The following is a 17247-nucleotide window of genomic DNA, read 5'->3' on the forward strand; positions in this document are numbered from 1 at the left end:
ATAGTTTCATAGTTCTCTGGGAAGGGAATTTGAAGTAAGGACCTTAGGGAATGTGAGAAGGAAAATCTAGTTGGCTTTTCCATAAATGTAGGAAGTGATGGATCATGGAATTAACCTGCTTTGGGAGAAAATAGAAGGGATCAAGGAAAAAGGTTTTATTGAGGTCAAGACCATGGTGGTTTGGGAGTAGGACAAGTGAAAAGAGAGAAGATGGAGGTCAGAGAATAGAGTTGTGGAGATTATGATGATACTTGAGGTGCAACAGTTTTTACATAATGAAAAGGTCTAGGTGTGGTCAGGAAGACTGGGGTTGAGAAAAGGGGAAGTAAAGACCGCTGGTCAGGGGAGGCTGAAGACTGGATGGCAAGGCATGGGACGGAAGAGGAGTCAACACCAGGTGCTGGCCCACATAAGTGTTAAGTCTGATAGTATTAGCCCCAAAGGAAATTCGATTTTAGACCATGATGGAGACAAATACTATGGGAATAAAAATGGAGAGTTAAGATAGACCAGATTTCAAATTTCAGCCATAGGACTATGGTCAGCTGAAGGAATTTCCTAAGCTTCCATTCTCTCTTCAATGAAAAAGAGGCTATTACATAATTATAAATGTTGAGTGCCATGCCTGGCCAAAGAACTTCTTTAAGATGACAGGAATACTAAGTCTTTGTCAAAAGTTGTAGAAAGAATTTTGGGAAGAATGATGGTTTACAGGGCAGGTTTGGAATGAAAATGGGAAGAAATGTGAGCAACTTGAATTTGGTCTGGGAAAATTCCAAAGGGTGCCTGACCTTTAGATTTGGAATGGAATTCTGATACCTGTGTCTTACCTCTACCTTTTAGTAACCTCAGATTTGTTTTGATAGTGGTTTCTGTACTTCCTTCCCCTCTGTCAAATCTGTATTTATTATAGCCAAATACACTGCATGTGTACATTATTTACTAGACTTAAAAAAAATTTTAAGAATGAGGGATGTTCCATTTCCTCATTTTGAACTTATTTTAATGGCAGAAATTCTATAAATATTTCAATTTTATCTTGCAATAAGATTTTGAAACAATCTTAGATTTATAGAAAGGTTGTGAAGAGAGCACTGACAATTCTTAGATACCCTTCACCTAATTTCCTCAAAAGTCAACGTCTTATATAACTTGAATGCAGTTATTAAAACTGAGACATTAATGTTGGTACAGTACTAAATTACATTATTGAGGTTTTGCCAGTTTTTCTACTTGCATTTTTTTCTGTTCTAGGATCCAATCCAGGATCATGTCTCAAGTTCAGATTACCATGTATCCTTGGTCTCCTCCAATCAATGACATTTCCTTATCTTCCATGACCTTTATACTTGAGAAGAATCCTTATTTTGTAGAGTGCTCCTTCATTTGGGCTTCTTTTCTGCAGCATTTTTTCTGTTTCTAAAATCTATCCTTAGTTCCAGTCAGACTCACATAGTAAAATAGCACAGTGGTTCAATTAAGGTATAGTTTTTAATTAGAAAGTAATTAACTAAAGGAAAATTAGTTTTTGATGTTGCAACTCCCAGTTTCCCCAGGCAAAACCGTGCCTCAACATGTGTATGAAGGTAGCACTATAAGTTAGTTACTTTATAATGTATGTTAAGATATTTATAGAACATTACCAACAATACTCTTCAGACAGTTTTGAGTTGATAACTGCTAAGATATTTTTGAGATCTAGTCACCTAAATAGCCAACTAATAACTAGAAGTGGGAAAACTTTATCTTTTATCCACTAAATATTAGCTTCATTCAAATTACTCATCTGTTCTTTTACAATTATGTGTTCTCTGTATTTCCTGTTCAGTATTTGATTTATAATATTTAATGAATTACATATGTCTGAGTACATTGATACAGTGAAGTAAACCACATTTCAGGAATCTCTTAAAATCTGTTCCTGCACTTTCTTTTTGTCTCTATGCAGTGTAGTAGATGTACCAACCTATGTTTGAATGGAAGAATTGGTTCATACCATGGTTTGTATAGCTTGTTGAGGCCCTGTATGTGTTTCTGTATTATCTGGTTCTGTTTAAAAATAAGCCTTATTATACAGTTGTTTTCAAAAGGTGTTGTGTGTGCTGTTATGCCCCTAAAGGACACCCTTTACCAGGCTGGTGCATGCAAACCTCAGTCGATTCATATTGGTTCCCAGTGACTCACAGCTGCCCTCTCCAGAGATCTGGCCTCCGGGAACTATGATCCTGTAGCTAACTGACTGATTTGGAGGTGTACAACTGCCCTCTTACTCTAGGTAGTATTGATAGCAGTGCAATTTGGGCTGAAGCAAGACTAGCTGAGGCAACATTTTCACATGTGTCTTTCCCCAGCTCTGTCTTGCTTTTTTTTTTATTCACTACCATGAAGGCATCCCCTCCATTAGTCCTGTGCACCAGAATCCCTGTCTCATACTCTACCTCTAAGGAACCTGACCTAAGGTAGGAGAGATGCTATGTGATCATTTTGGACAGGTGTAAACTGAGTAACATAAAAATTGATGACTTGCTTTCAAGGGACCTATTAGAACTACCTGGAAGCTGCACTAGACTGGGAGTCGGGGCTCTGGGTCTCGAGTTTCAAATAACCAGCTATCCCTGAAAAGTCGTCTGATTTCTGTGAGCCTGGATTTTCTATTCTGTAATTCAGGGAGTGTAGACGATGTGATACTCAAATTCTCACAATGAAGATTTTCCCCTAAGACTGGGGGTTATTACATGAAGATGCTAGGCTCCTGAACCCCACTTCCCCACTCCAGTTTCTGGAATAGCCTTCAGAAATGCTCAGCTAAGCTCCTCTGGAATTAAACACAAAAATACTGAAGTGGTTCAGAGCAAGGTTCCCCAAAATGTGTCACTTTAACATGTGTGCTATTTGAGTGGAAGGCATTTGAGACCCTACAGGCTGGAGAGAGATTTTTTTCCCCTCTCTGAACCACCTAGAAGAATCTAAATTGGGAGCCTTTCCCAGAGAGGAGTTATGAGAGAGAAGTTTTATCTGAGTGACCTGTGTAGGAGGACAACTATCTGATTACCAAACTTTTCTTACCACCTGTGAATTGCCCTCCTTCCCTTGAAACCCAGGGCTGCTGTTCCATTCCTTACCTCAGGATGGCATATAAACCTCATTTTACCTTTCTGTCTTGAAATCTTTCATGTATGTGGTTTTCTCCCATTAATCTGGCTCATGACAACTTATTTCTTAAATTAACTAGAAAAACCTATAAAGGGTAGAAGGAAATTTTGTTTTTCTACTATAACATAGATGTGCATTTGTTTTGGAAAAAGCTTCTACTACATTTCCCAAGGACTTTGTGGCCCCTGACCCCCCAAATCCAGTGTCCATGCCCAAAAGGGCTCTCTTCTTTCAGACTTTTTCTCTGTAGAGCTAAATTTTGCACTCTTTATGCACAAAAACATATTTTTCCTTTTCAGTGCTCCTCTATTTCCGTTTGTAAATGGCAGAATTTCTTTTTCCAGGACCATTTTTTTCTGATCAAATAGAGAGTTACCTGCCAAACGAGAAGGGTCCGTGGTACTGCGTAGCTGATTCCAGACTTCTTAGTGTCCTTTCTTGTTTCCTTTTGCTTTTAAACTGGTACTGTCATGAAGCGAGTCCTGTATTTAGACAAGAGAGTTGGGGTATGGCAGAGGAAACGGGTTGGGAAAACTCTGGGTTTCTTCCTTAATTCCAAATATACCACTTTTGCATATGAGCTGCTGTCATCTTGAATATATCTTTCCAAAAAGAAAGCATTAGACTTTGTAGTTTTTCCCATATTCTGTATTTACTAACTATTTTAATTTGCTGGTAAAGAGCTGAGTCATGTTTGCCCATTGGACAGAAAATAAAAAATACAGTGAATAATTAAATACAGAGGTTCTCAGTACTCTCATGTCCTTTGCCTTTTTAGAACAACTACTCCCGTTACTTCCCTGTGACTTCCCCATTACTTTCTTCTAGTGAAAGTCGTTATAGATAGTAGAAGCTATCTATAATCATAATTTTAAAAATCCATTTAATGTCTTACTGTACTGCATAATACAACCACATACATTGCAATGTAAGCAATTGGCCATGACTAGGCAGGAAGGTTCAAAAAAGTCATTCTTGAATCTTTGCTTCACGTGAGTATAATAGCTATTATGCATGTCAACATAGCTTTGCTGTTCCAGTGATTCAAATACAACAACCAGTGTCGTCCTGGGATACCCAAATTAAAAAAATTGAGCACAATTGATGGCAAAGCTTATTTGAAACAAAAACAAAAAGCCAGTATACTATAACTTGCAGAGTAGTTGGATTCTTGGAAAAAATCAATGTCTATTAAAACCATATACTGCAAAGTATTTAGTCAGTAATAATTTACATATTAATTTCATTTTATATTCTATTGAATTAGTCAAAGCTTAGGAAGTTTTTGTGTTTTGTTTTGTTTTTTTCTTTCTTCTTTCTTCTTCTTCTTCTTCTTCTTTTTTGTTTGTGCATCTCTCTGTGGGACACAGAATAGTTTCTTATCATGCAGGATTAACCCAGGTGTTGAAAAATGTCTAGCACACCTAAATAAATGCTGATAGCATCATCTCAGTCATTGACAACCAAAATATTTCAAGATATTTTTAAAATCCTAAGTGGTATTAAGGTCTCTTGAGAGTCCCTGGCATAAAGTAAAAAAGAAAAAAAAAAAAAAAAGAGGGAGAACAAAACAAACCATTATTCACATAATAAGATATTTCCAACCTGAATGGGCAGGAGTGACATTATTAATTACTACCTTTTATTAGGGTCAAGTGGAACAACTTCTAAAATCTTAAATATTTATATCAAAGTGAAATGAAGGAAATTTTGACTTTTAAGTGCTTGAAGGGATTAGTAGCCAAAAACTGAGTCAGCTCAAGGCATAAATAACAGTGTCTGATGAGTTGTAGCACTTTTATAAAACATTTATAAAAACTTAACCTGCTGGAATCCACAGGTGCTCCAAATTTCTGATTTTTATACACCTGTTTCTGAGTGGATATAGGGTTGGTATACATTCAGGTGTGTTATATTGCATATCACACATGACAAAGGGCTAGTATCTGGAGGAAATCCATTTGAGCTGCCCTTTTAATTTAGTCATTTTTGTCTCCCTGTAGGCTTCTTTTTCTTTGCCAGAGCAGCCTCTAAATAAGATAGCTTGTAGAAATTCCCACATTTAAGTGGGCATTTTTGACTTGTATTTTTAAAAAGTTAAAATGAGACCTGTAGCACTATCTAGGTTACTTAAATCTTTATTTTGAAGGGTGCTGTTGAGAAATGTTAGATTTTTGGGTGGTACCTCTTTTTATGAGTACAACTCTTAGATGATTTAGAACACAGAGTAGACTAAGTAGTTAATGGATATTTTTGATAGGGGTAGACAAGAGACCACTATAGAATGCCTTTTGCCAGGATCTATACCAGGTATTTGATCAGATGAGCTTGTAGCTACACAATCTGGAAAGTGGTTGGCTTATTTACCTTTTAATTTTTGATGCATGGAGCAGCTCTTTCAGAAATAGTGCAAGATAGCGTCAGGTACAGCTATTAAAAAAAACAACAACAAACTATAGTTGTGTGTGTTGTGTTTGTGTGTGTGTGTGTGTGTGTGTGTGTATTTAAATTGTGACTCTAGATGACCTTATGAAAGGTAGAAATCTAATCTAAGTGTCTAATTATCTGTAGTGATGAGAATGTAATTTTACTAGCTTGCTGTGAATTTTAAAAAGATTTTCTGGTAATTGTTTTACCTGTTAAAATGATCTAGAACATGTTTTTGTCTGTATTTCCTGCTCTTTCTTTTCTCCAGGCAGAACTATGTGTAAATCATTCCAAAACAATTAATGCTGCTTTAGTCACAAATTATTGATTTTTCCGTTCCTAGGGTATGTAGAATTGCTACTTTACTTAGATTCTAAAATGAGGCTTTTTAATTGTGTTTTCCAGGAAGATATGAATTTAAATGAAGATAAGAAGGCACCATTGCGGGAAAAGGACTTCAGCATCAAAAAAGAAATGGTGATGCAGTACATTAATACTGCTTCCAAGACAGTAAGTAAAACTGTCAAGTTGAAAAATACTGCTGAACCGTGTTATAGTGTGGAAAACAACACATTTGTCTAACGAAGTGCTTAAATTTTTGAGCAACTGGAATCACAGGGCTTTTGAATGTATAAAGACCACGAGTAGGATGTTTATTTAATTTAAAAATATTTCTCATACCTTCTAAGACTGCTTTTGCTTTTTTGCCCCTGACATTCATGAGGAACATGGACTGGGTTGGTTTCCTCCAAGACTTCTTTCCTTGTTAAGGAAAGTGGATTAAGATGGCTATTGATCTCTGATGTCACTTTTAAATTGGGATACTATTTGTATTATAGAAAAGTAGGGCCGATTTTACTATAACTACCTAAATCACTTCACATAATAGTGACTGAGAGGCGGCATATCTTTAATGTGAGGTTCCCTATGGATAAAATTATCTCATAACAAATTATAAACGTAGACGTTGAAAAGAGCATTAAGCCTCCACGTGGCTGCCAGTTTTCCAAGGAAACATGAAATATGTGGGTGGAAGTAATGAGTAAATGTCTAAGAAACCATGACTGGCATGCAGAATCAATTACATTTATTTCATGGGACAACAAATGAGCTTGGCCAGTCATATAGAAATCGAACTGATGGATGGGATGAAGTCTACAAAACGGGAACTAATGAAGAAGCAATCAGAAAGACAGTAGAAAATGATTTTGGCTGAATTTAAAACAGAATTGGTTGGAGAAGAATAACTTAATACGCTGCAGTTTTCACTGGATACTTTAACTAAAGGCCAACTTAACGAGAATTTAAGTTACTTATACGTAAGCTCTATGTATCTACTAGAACATTCAGTGACTTGGAGGATTTTCTTTTAGAAAGCAGACTCAAGTGATGTTTAATTTTTAAGCATGCCTCCTGTTCTGCAGTTTGATGTTGAGTTGTAGAAATCAGATTACTGTACTTTTTCTGGCTCCTTATGTAGATGGGTGTTGTTTCCTGCTATTGTGATGAAAATTACTTTTGCCCCTTAATGGTCCCTGGATATCACAAATGAACGTTAGGGACTTAAGAGAGCACTTGTGTTGTGGATTGACTTATCATCCCTTTGATACTGGGCATCTTATTTTACCCGATTCTCAACATCCTCCTCCACAAGATGGGACTTAGAGCTATATCATAGGCTTGTTGTTAGAATTTAATTGTTTATGGGGGTCCTGGCTCACTCAGCCTGTTAAGCATCTGCCTTCAGCTCAGGTCATGATCCTGGGTCCTGGGATCTAGTCACACGGGCTCCCTGCTCAGTGGGGAGCTTGCTTCTCCCTCTCCCCACCCATCGGCCCCCACCCCTACCCCCTTCCCGGCTCATGCTCTCTCTTTCTGTCAAGTAAATAAAATACTAAAAAAAAATAGTTTATTTCATTAGTGGAACATAGCAGGTTTTATACCTGTGGCTGCTTCTTTTGATAGCAGTGGTTGTTAGCAATTGTTTCTTATTTTTTCTTTGTGATTTGTTCTTGCTGTTGAAATCATTACACTGTAGTTATTGATGGAAATGAACTTATATTTTTGAAAAATACAAATTGACCATTAGTGAGTCTGCATCACATTTATTAAGTGTCTGTATATCAGGCAGTGTTCCAGGCATTGGAGTTGGAGTACCAAGATGGTCAATCATGGTGACTTACGGAGCAACATAAGACATGTAACAAAACACATAAACATACGTGATAAATGAAATGCAATGTGGAAAAAACACAGGGGACGTGGAGATGGTGTTATTTTCCTTTTTTATTGAAGTGTAGTTAACATGCAGTGTTACATTAGTTTCAGATGTACAAGAGGTTTCACTAATTCTAACATTACTCAGTGTTCATCTCTGGTAAGGGTACTCTTAATCCCCTTTATCTATTGTTACCTGTCTCTCCAACCCTCCTTGTGCTGTCTCATGGAGTGATCAGGGATGACTCCCCTATTAGACAATTTTAAATCCAAAGAACATAAATTCACTTAATAAAATTATAAGAGATACTATATTAGTTAGAACTGTTTTAGAAAACATTGGTATAATAATGCATTTTAATTCTTGAATTTTAGATAATAAACAGACCTTTTAGAACAAACTGCTTTGAACTTCATTAGAGTGGATCTGTTTCAGTTTGCATACACTGATTGTAAACTTTAATCCTCTAATCGTTTTGGACTGAGGTTGGAATTTATTTACTAGAATTAGATAATTAGATTATCAGGATTGAAATAGATTAGTTATCTAAAGTATGATTAAAGCATTCACTCATTTAATTAGTGTGTGGAGGATCATGGCTTTTCCTAGGAGGATGCTGAATAATTTGGCGGTTGGTTAACATTCTAGAAAGTTCAAGCTGACCAGTCATCTATTTTTGCTCTGGAAGTAGAAACACATTAACTCTTAGATACAGACTCTGTCATACCAGTGTATTGAGGTTAATGAGGACAAAAAAATCTTCTCTGAGGAAAAACCATCAAAATTTATAGATGAGTTATTCTAGAGAGCATGGGGGTGTTTGTGTCAGATAAACTTTTGTTATAAATTTAGCCTTAGACTTTGCTTTGAGATTGTTTTGTGGAGAAGCATTAATATTTTTCAAAATAGCACTGATGCCTGCAGTTGATAATCTGAAAATTCTTTAGAAATATTAATGCTCAAACCAGCCCTAAAGTAGCTAAGCTGGATTTTTGGAATGGGGGAAAAATAACAAATCCTCAATCAAGCTAGGTTGTTTCTAAGACCTTAAGTTTGTTTCAGTAGCCCAATGGTAATGCTGATTTTTTTCAGTTAGAAAAGATTATTAACTATTTTTTTTTTTTTTTTTTTTAAGCAAAGAGCCTGCTTTAGAGGCCGAAAAATGCCAAAGCCACATTTTCCCAGTTTCCTACAGCATGGGTATGTGAGCCAGGTTTGGCCAGTACTGTCTGCTGGGGGCTTCTGAGAAAGGTTTTAATCCCTCACAAAGAGATCCAGGGCAGAAAACCACTTTTTTCCCCGTTATTTGACATGGTTGTGAGAGGGCATGGGATAGTTGGCACATGACTTCTTGGAGTTGCTGATCTGGTCTTATACAGCCCTGCCTCCAGATTTTTCTGTCACGTGAGGTGATGCCCGTTCTTATTTAAACTACTTTAGGTGGGGATTTTGCTATGCTATTGTGCGCATCTGGCTGGACCGTCCCTATAGCCTTCTGCCTATGCAGGGTTTCCATCTCTAATTCATTCTGAAAATTACTCCCCTCATCAAGTAGACTGTGCATACATGAGAGCGGGTAGTACAGCGCCAAGTGGCCATTCCTTGGTAGATGACTTGCCTCAGATGTTCCGTAGCAAGTTTATTGAAGAAAATTTGTTTCAGAAAGAATGAATACAGTCTTGACTTTTGTTTGATTACTAGGGGGCTGGTAAGTATTCTGCAGTAAGGGGTAAGGACCTTGAAATGAGGCTCTAACATGATAGTCCAAATGGAAGAGACTCCATAGTTTCCAAAAAAAATGTAAGAAGAAAATTTTGAAACCAACACCAAGGAGCTCTTGAGCCACAAATTGTGTAAAAATTTCCCCTATTTTCTATAGGGAACTGTAATTTAATAAACATCTACCCTGTAAATGTATTGAGTCCTGCTTACCCTGGCTTTGAGTGTTGTTCTCGTTCTTTATTGTGGTCTAGTTATTTTCCCCCTTCAAATTCTGAAAGCACCTCTGCAGATAATGTTAAATGATGGTTTTGTTGTCAGGAATCCTGTACCTTGAGGAGACAAACCAGGCTTTGGAGATAAATCCTAATAGACGAGCTGCCCTCACCAAGTTTTTCTTTTCTTGGTGTTGGTATCTCCTCCCTGTGTCTGTGATACCCGTTTTGATGTTGGTGTTTATACTCCTGCTGGTGCTTGAGTTGTATTCAGGGTGAACTGGCTCCGGGTAGGTGATGTCTGGGTAATGTGAAAGTCACAGGAAGCCATGGGTTACTTTAAAAACCACTGGAAAAAGGTGTTAAAAAGGATACCTTACAGAGGGGAGGATTTAGAGCAATAAGATACTTCCCTTCCCCACCCCTCCATCACAAAGGAATCTAAAAAATAAAAAAAAAATCATTCTAGTTCTTCCATCTGTTGAGAAGAAAGAATCTTCTTTGTGCTGTTTCAGGTGGCTGCTTTTTCAGGGTAATCTGTGGCAATGCAAACTGGAGGAGTCCTGAGAAGTCAACATCTACAGCCCTGGAAGGGAAAGCAAATCCCTGGAAGAAGAAGGCAGCTCAGAGGGTGTGAGATGGAGGGAGAGAGGGAGGGAGGGGGTGGAATATAACACCTTTGCCTCCAGGAACTAAGTAGTGGGCTTGAGTATTTGCTTATCAGTGCTTTTGGAGTTGACTTTTTCTCCACCCCCCCATATATTTATTTATTTTATTTATTTGACAAAGAGACAGAGTGAGCATAAGCAAGGGAGCTGCAGGCAGAGGGAGAGGGAAAAGCAGGCTCCCCAAAGAGCAGGAAGCCCCATGTGGGGCTCGATCCCAGGACCCTGAGATCATGACCTGAGTGGAAGGCAGATGCTTAACTGACTGAGCCACCCAGGTGCCCCTCCGGAACTTATTTTTAAACACAAGATATGAGACCGCCCTGACAGTTTACCTCTATACAGATGACAACCGGACTGCTACCTGTCAGCATGTGGTCTTATCTTTTGGGTTGTACCATTTGGTGTGGATAAAAGGCTCAAATAATTTCTCTTCCAAATACGTACTTCTAGTTCCTTCTGAATGCATTAGCTTGGAATAAAAAATTCCTCTAAGCTCCTGCTCCTGGACCTCCCTCCCTCCATCTGTATGCCCTAGGAAGCTGTATCACACCTGCAAGTAAAGAGCTGATTTTTAGGGGGGGGCTGATGACTGGTAGGGCCTAATTTCACATTTCTTACCTTCTTCATTAGAACGTCCATCCTTTATTTCCTGTTTATATTTAGTTTTTTCCTTTTTGGTCCGCCATCCGTCTCTCCCCACCTCTTCCCCAAAGAAGCAGAATTAATCTTTCTGCTCCTGGAAGTCCGCTAGCTTCTTTGGACTTTGTTTTCAGCTTTTCTCTTTCCTAGTCATTCGTGACCACAGACAACTGACTGCAAGGCTCCTCTGAGGCGTGTATTGGAGAAGTTTGCTTCATGTTGAGCTCTCCTCCTTCAGCCCCTAAGTATTTCTGTAGTTCTGGGTTAGACTTCCTTAGTAAGAAATAAACACCAAATATTAGAACATAACTTTAAAAGGCACATAGAAAGGGTAACAAGTTTTTTAAACAATGTGATAAAATGTGCCTACATGGAGTTCATAAATGTAGGATTGTAGGTTCTTGTATGTATGTGTACCTGTGTGTATATATAGTGTATTTTGAAAGGTGTTACCAGGTACCTCTTGTCCTAGCCCAGTAGGCCATGATGTTCAAGTATGAATGACGTGGTTTTGTCCAGTGTCGTCCTTCTAGGCGTGTCCTGATCAGGAAAGAATTGTTTTGGGAAAATACTAGTGATGGTCAAATTTGTGTATTTTTTCCTAGGTAGAAAACCTGGAGTTCATCTCGTTTAGCCCTGATTTGTTAATATTGTATTATATTGGTGGGGGCATTTTCATACCTTTCAGAGTCTTTTTTTTTTTTTTTTCTGGAGGGGGTTTATTTTCATGTTAATTTTGGAAAACATTGTCAGATGCAGATACATCAAGTGTTGTTTTCTCTCACTTTTAATCGTTGTTATTACTTAAAAGGGTTATATTTCAAGCACTGGGAACTTAGATGAACCAGACAGTTCTACACATTTTTGCTACTTAAAGGTAACGTGGATTATTTTTTGGCTTCCATTTCAGGTTAGGGATTTGATCCAAGTGCACTTGTAACAAAAGCTGAGTAAAAATTTGTGGCTGGTACTTGGTATTAGACACTTACCTATTTATCGGCAGGGCAGTGCCCTTGCTTCCGTTATTTTGTCTGTTTGTCTCCAGGTCTTTCTTGCTGACTAGGAGGAAATATCAGAGCCCCAGGGCAATGAACCAATTTCTTGTTAGGAGTATTTCTTAATAATCTAACTGGCACTTTAATTTCCATTTCTGCCTACATAGGACAGGTTTTATTTATGTACAATTAAAATGATCTTCTAACAGTTCAAATCCATCCAGCTTCATTATGAGTTGTTTCTGGGCAGCACCAGGGGCGAATAATGTGCTCCTGCTATTACTGCCCTGTGTTCTTGCTTAGGCAGGAGATGATAATGAAGAACCCAGTCATCTTTTCCTCATCTTTTTTTTTTTTCCTTATAAGAAATTATATTAGGTTCAAATTAGAATTGTGTATTTTTGGTCTTTTAAAAATTTTAAGGGTGCCTGGGTGGTTTGGTTGATTCAGCATCTGTCTTCTGCTCAGGTCATGCTATCAAGGTCCTGAGATCTAGCCCCTCATCTGGCTTCCTGCTCAGCAGGGAGGGAACCTGCTTTTCCCTCTGCTTCCCCCACCCCCCACCCTGCTGGCACACACACACTCTCATTCTCTCTCAAATAAGATCTTACCAAAACAAACCCACCTTAAAGATACCTTTTCTTAAAGCAATTTTTAAAAAGACTCACCTGATATAGAAATAATGTTATTTACTGGTAAAACCTAGAATTTTAGAACCTGATGTGGTCCCCGATGCTTATACCAGTTGTGGCATTGGAGATCATCTGAGGTGGTTTTTATCTTTTTCACTGAATTGTTTCTTGTCAGAGATAATTTGCTCTGTTCTTGCTTTTTAGATTTTGCAAATGTAATTACACTTATGACCGATTACAGCAAAAGTAGTAAAAACTTGGAGAGTGTCAGAAAAAAGAGGCACGTGATTTGAGGGAGATAAAAGTGATGAGCAATAGCCCTATGGAATGAACCGTTTGAAAGAAGAAATAGTTCTGAAGGAATATGTGAAAATGAAAAAAATGTTATGTATCTGTGGTTGCCTTTCATGAATGAAGGGGATAGGTAATTCATGAAATGAGCCGGAAATGAGAGTGGACAGGAACGTTGGTTCTCAACCTTGATATCCATTAGAATCTTCTGGAGAACTTAAAAAAAAAAAAAATACAAAACACCCAAAAACTGTGTCTGAGCCCTAGCATTTAGCAAGTTAATTCCTGCAGGTAGGATCCAGGCACCTGCACTTTGTGAAGATCTCTTGGTGATTCTAGTATAAAAGCAAGGATGAAAAACTCTCCTGGGCTGTACAAGATGAGCCTCATCGCTAGAGGTCTATGTAGTGTAACATTAATTCAACAAGAGACTAGGAGTTGATAGAATTTAAAGGCAAAGCATAGAGCATATTTACAAATAAAGCCACTGAGGGTTTAAGGCTAGTTTGCCTGGGCATCAGATCAGAATGGCATACTGTAGCTATGAAGAAATCCTAACCTTTGTCCACTTTAACCTTCCCCTCTTCTGATTCTGTCTACTATGACAGATGGAAGGACCTGGTCTATTTTGGGAGATGTCCAGTGGAGTATTAATAAGGAGGAAAAGAGTTTGCCTGGTGTAAAAGCTTCAGTGGACTGATTGATATTCCTAGTTGGTGGCCGTAATCTTAAAACCCTCCTTAATTTAGTTTGGGCTTAAGAGACAGCCTTTCAGTTCTTAATTATTCCTAAATAGAATACATTCTGTACATACTTAAATCCTTCATATGTTAATCATCTTGATGTACAAAAAGCATTAATTCTTAATTTCATGTTTCCCTGACTTAATACCATTTCCTAAATGGTGCAGTATCATGGTTCCCCTCCACTTTGAAGAAAATAGGGTTGGTATATCTTCTTACGTTCAATGTAATACAGAACTATTTGAAATCCTTTCAATATCAGAAAGCCTTCCAAGGATAGACCAGGTAAACTGGGAACTCTATCCTTGGGATCACCAAAATCTGAAAAAATAGTCCAAGAGTAAATTTAGATGTTATCATTGTTAAGCTAATTTTTGGGGGGGGAGGGTGGATCCCCCCCCCCCTCTTTGGGAAGGCTGTTATCACTCTCCATGGCTTAAGTCATTTTCTGGCATGATTTTTGTAAAGAATGGCATTATACTCATTTAGTAGACATTTTTATAGTTTATTTATTGTAGGTCTAGAATATATCTTAGTGTACCTTTACATTTTGAGCATGAGTAAAGGCCTAGCAAGTGACATCCCCATGTTCTGCAGTTAGAACTAGAAATCAGACCTTTAAAAAACAAAAAACAAAAAACTTTTTTATTGTAAATTAAAACAGTTCTAGAAAAAAAAACAAATATGTAGCTTAGTAAATTATCATAAGGGAAACACCACCCAGGTTAATTAATGGAACCTTGCCATCTACCCTTCAGCTATCCTGTCCATTTCAAATCCCCCCGTCCCTGCTTTTTTTGAACTATTCCTAATCACTACCTTGACTTTTATAGGAGTCACTTCCTTGAGTTTCTTTATAGTTTTATTACCCAAAAGTACATCACCAGACACCATAATTTATTCATGATTTTTTAAAAGTTTGGAATGTCTTTAAGGCCCCCCCTCCCCCAATCTTCAGGAGTCCCATCTATTTATTTTTATCTAGGACAGTCTGGCTTTTGCTGATTGCATAATCCTGTTTCTTATATTTCATTTCCTGCAAAATGGCAGCTAGATCAAGAAGCTTGATCAGACTCAGATTTGATCCCTTTGGCAAGACCATAGGAAGTATTATGTTTTATTGTCAGGAGTTTCTTTATGTCTGGTTTATAATTAAAATTCTGTAATTTCATTTCCATTTATTAGTTGGAATACTTGTTCAGTCTTAGGCTTATTTTTTTTTTTAAATTTTTCATTTTAAGATTATTTATTTATTTATTTATTTGATAGAGAGAGAGATCACAAGTAGGCAGAGAGGCAGGCAGAGAGAGAGGGGGAAGCAGGCTCCCCCCTGAGCAGAGAGCCTGATGTGGGGCTCAATCCTAGGACCCTGAGATCATGACCTGAGCCGAAGGCAGAGGCTTAACCCAGGTGCCCCAGTCTTAGGCTTATTTTAATTCCAGTATAGTTAATATGTAGTGTTGCATTAATTTCAGGTGTAAAATACAGTGATCAGCACTTCTGTAGGACACTTGCTGCCCATCACAGGTGCACTCCTTAATCCTCATCACCTATTTCACCCATCCCCCCACCAGTCTCTCCTCTGGTAACCATCAGTTTTGTCCTCTCTAGTTAAGGGTCTGTTCCTTGGTTTGTCTTTTTCTTTGCGCACTTGTTTTTTTTTTTTTTTTTAAATTCTACATATGAGTGAAATTATATGGTATTTGTCTTTTTCTGACTTGTTTCACTTAGTATTATACTCTCTAGCTCTATCCATGTTGTTGCAAATAGCAAGATGTAATTCTTTTCTATGGTTGATTAATATTGCATCATATATATAATATATATAACACACATATATATTATATATATATTTACCAGCTCTTTATCCATTCATCTATTGATGAACACTTGGTCTGCTTCCGTAATTTGGTTGTCATAAATAATGCTGCTGCAAATGTAGGGGTACGTGTATCCCTCTGAATTGGTGTTTGTGTATTTTTGGGATAATTACTCAGTAGTGCAATTACTGGATGGTAGGGTGGTTCATTCCATTTTTAACTTTTTGAGGAACCTTCATACTGTTTTCCATAGTGGCTGCACCAGTTTTCATTCCCACCAGCAGTGCATGTGGGTTCCTGTTTCTCTACATCCTTGCCTCTTGTTTCTTGTGTTTCTTGTGTTGCTGATTTTAGTCATTCTGATGACAGCTGTGAAGTGATATCCCATTATAGTTTTGATCCGTATTTCCCTGATGATGAGTGATATTGAGCATCTTCTCATGTGTCTGTTGACCATCTGTATATCTTCTTTGGAGAAATGTCTATTCATGTCTCCTGCCCATTTTTTATTGGGATTATTTGTTTTAGGGGTGTTGTATAAGTTCTCTTTTGGATACTAAACCTTTATCAGATAAGGTTTGCCTTTTAGTTTTGAATTGTTTCCTTTGTTGTGCAGAAGCTTTGTATTTTGATGTAGTTCCACTAGTTTATTTTTGTTTTTTGTTTGCCTTGTTCCAGAAGATGGATCTAGAAAAAAACTTTGTGTCTAATGGCAGAGAAATTACTGTCTGTGCTCTGTTCTTGGATTTTTATAGTTCCAGGTTTCACATTTAGGTCCTCAATCCATTTTATTTTATTTTATTTTTAAAGATTTTATTTATTTATTTGACAGAGAGAGGCACAGCGAGAGAAAAAACCCAAGCAGGGGGAGTGGGAGAGGGAGAAGCAGGCTTCCTGCTGAGCAGGGAGCCTGATGCGGGGCTCAATCCCAGGACCCTCGGATCATGACCTGAGTGGAAGGCAGATGCTTAACGACTGAGCCACACAGGCACCCCCCCCTTAATCCATTTTGAATTTATCTTTGGAGATGGTATAAGCCAGTTTTCCCAACACCATTTGCTGAAGAGACTGTCTTCTTCTCACTGCATATTCTTACTTGGAATATGCTTATAAAGAGACATTTCCTCTCAACTACTGACTACTTCATGATATAGGAAGTTTAGGATAAATACTTGATTCTTTTCCATTGCCAATTTTCACTATAGTGGATTGGTTTCCTAACAACCTCTGAAGGTAACCAGTTATTTTTAATATTAAGATATGATAATTATGATAATTTATGCATTATAATTACTATCCTTAGTGAAGCTCAAATTGCCCCATCTTTGACTAGTTGGCTCCTGGTCATTTTGTTATGACCCTAGGAATTTCGGATTATATATTCCTGCCTAGTGAGTATGTTGATTCTCCCACACTGTGTCTGGGATCCATCTTTTCCTTCAGTGGGAAATGGTATTTCAAGAACAGTCTGGGCATAAGGATGCTTATTGCTGGTGGATTAATCACTGTTTCTGGGCCTCTTCAGCAGAGAAATAGCAAAGGAAAAACATGGTGTGGATATGTTCAAAGAAGTGTTCTTTGACATATGCGGTCTCCACCTGCTGCTTTTGTTAGACTCTGTCTACATTGAACATAGAGCTGTTACATTTTCTAGTTCTTTCTAGTCCTGCGGTAGCTTTCCCGTCTATGAGTAACTGAATTTAGCGCCGCCGCTCTTATTTCTGAGT

The 17247-nt window shown here is 37.8% G+C and overlaps 1 protein-coding gene across 3 annotated transcripts in view; it reads left to right on the plus strand.

The window, feature by feature from the left end:
* DIAPH3 (diaphanous related formin 3) overlaps positions 1-17247 on the plus strand; it is a 506201-nt gene that overhangs the window by 76133 nt on the left and 412821 nt on the right. For all 3 annotated transcript variants that reach the window (XM_059144199.1, XM_059144200.1, XM_059144201.1), the window contains one exon: positions 5986-6090. In XM_059144199.1, the coding sequence (XP_059000182.1) occupies positions 5986-6090 (105 nt within the window). The remainder of the gene's footprint in view (positions 1-5985; positions 6091-17247) is intronic.

This window comes from Mustela lutreola, chromosome 13 (assembly GCF_030435805.1).
Source record: "Mustela lutreola isolate mMusLut2 chromosome 13, mMusLut2.pri, whole genome shotgun sequence".
NCBI classification, from domain to species: domain Eukaryota; kingdom Metazoa; phylum Chordata; class Mammalia; order Carnivora; family Mustelidae; genus Mustela; species Mustela lutreola.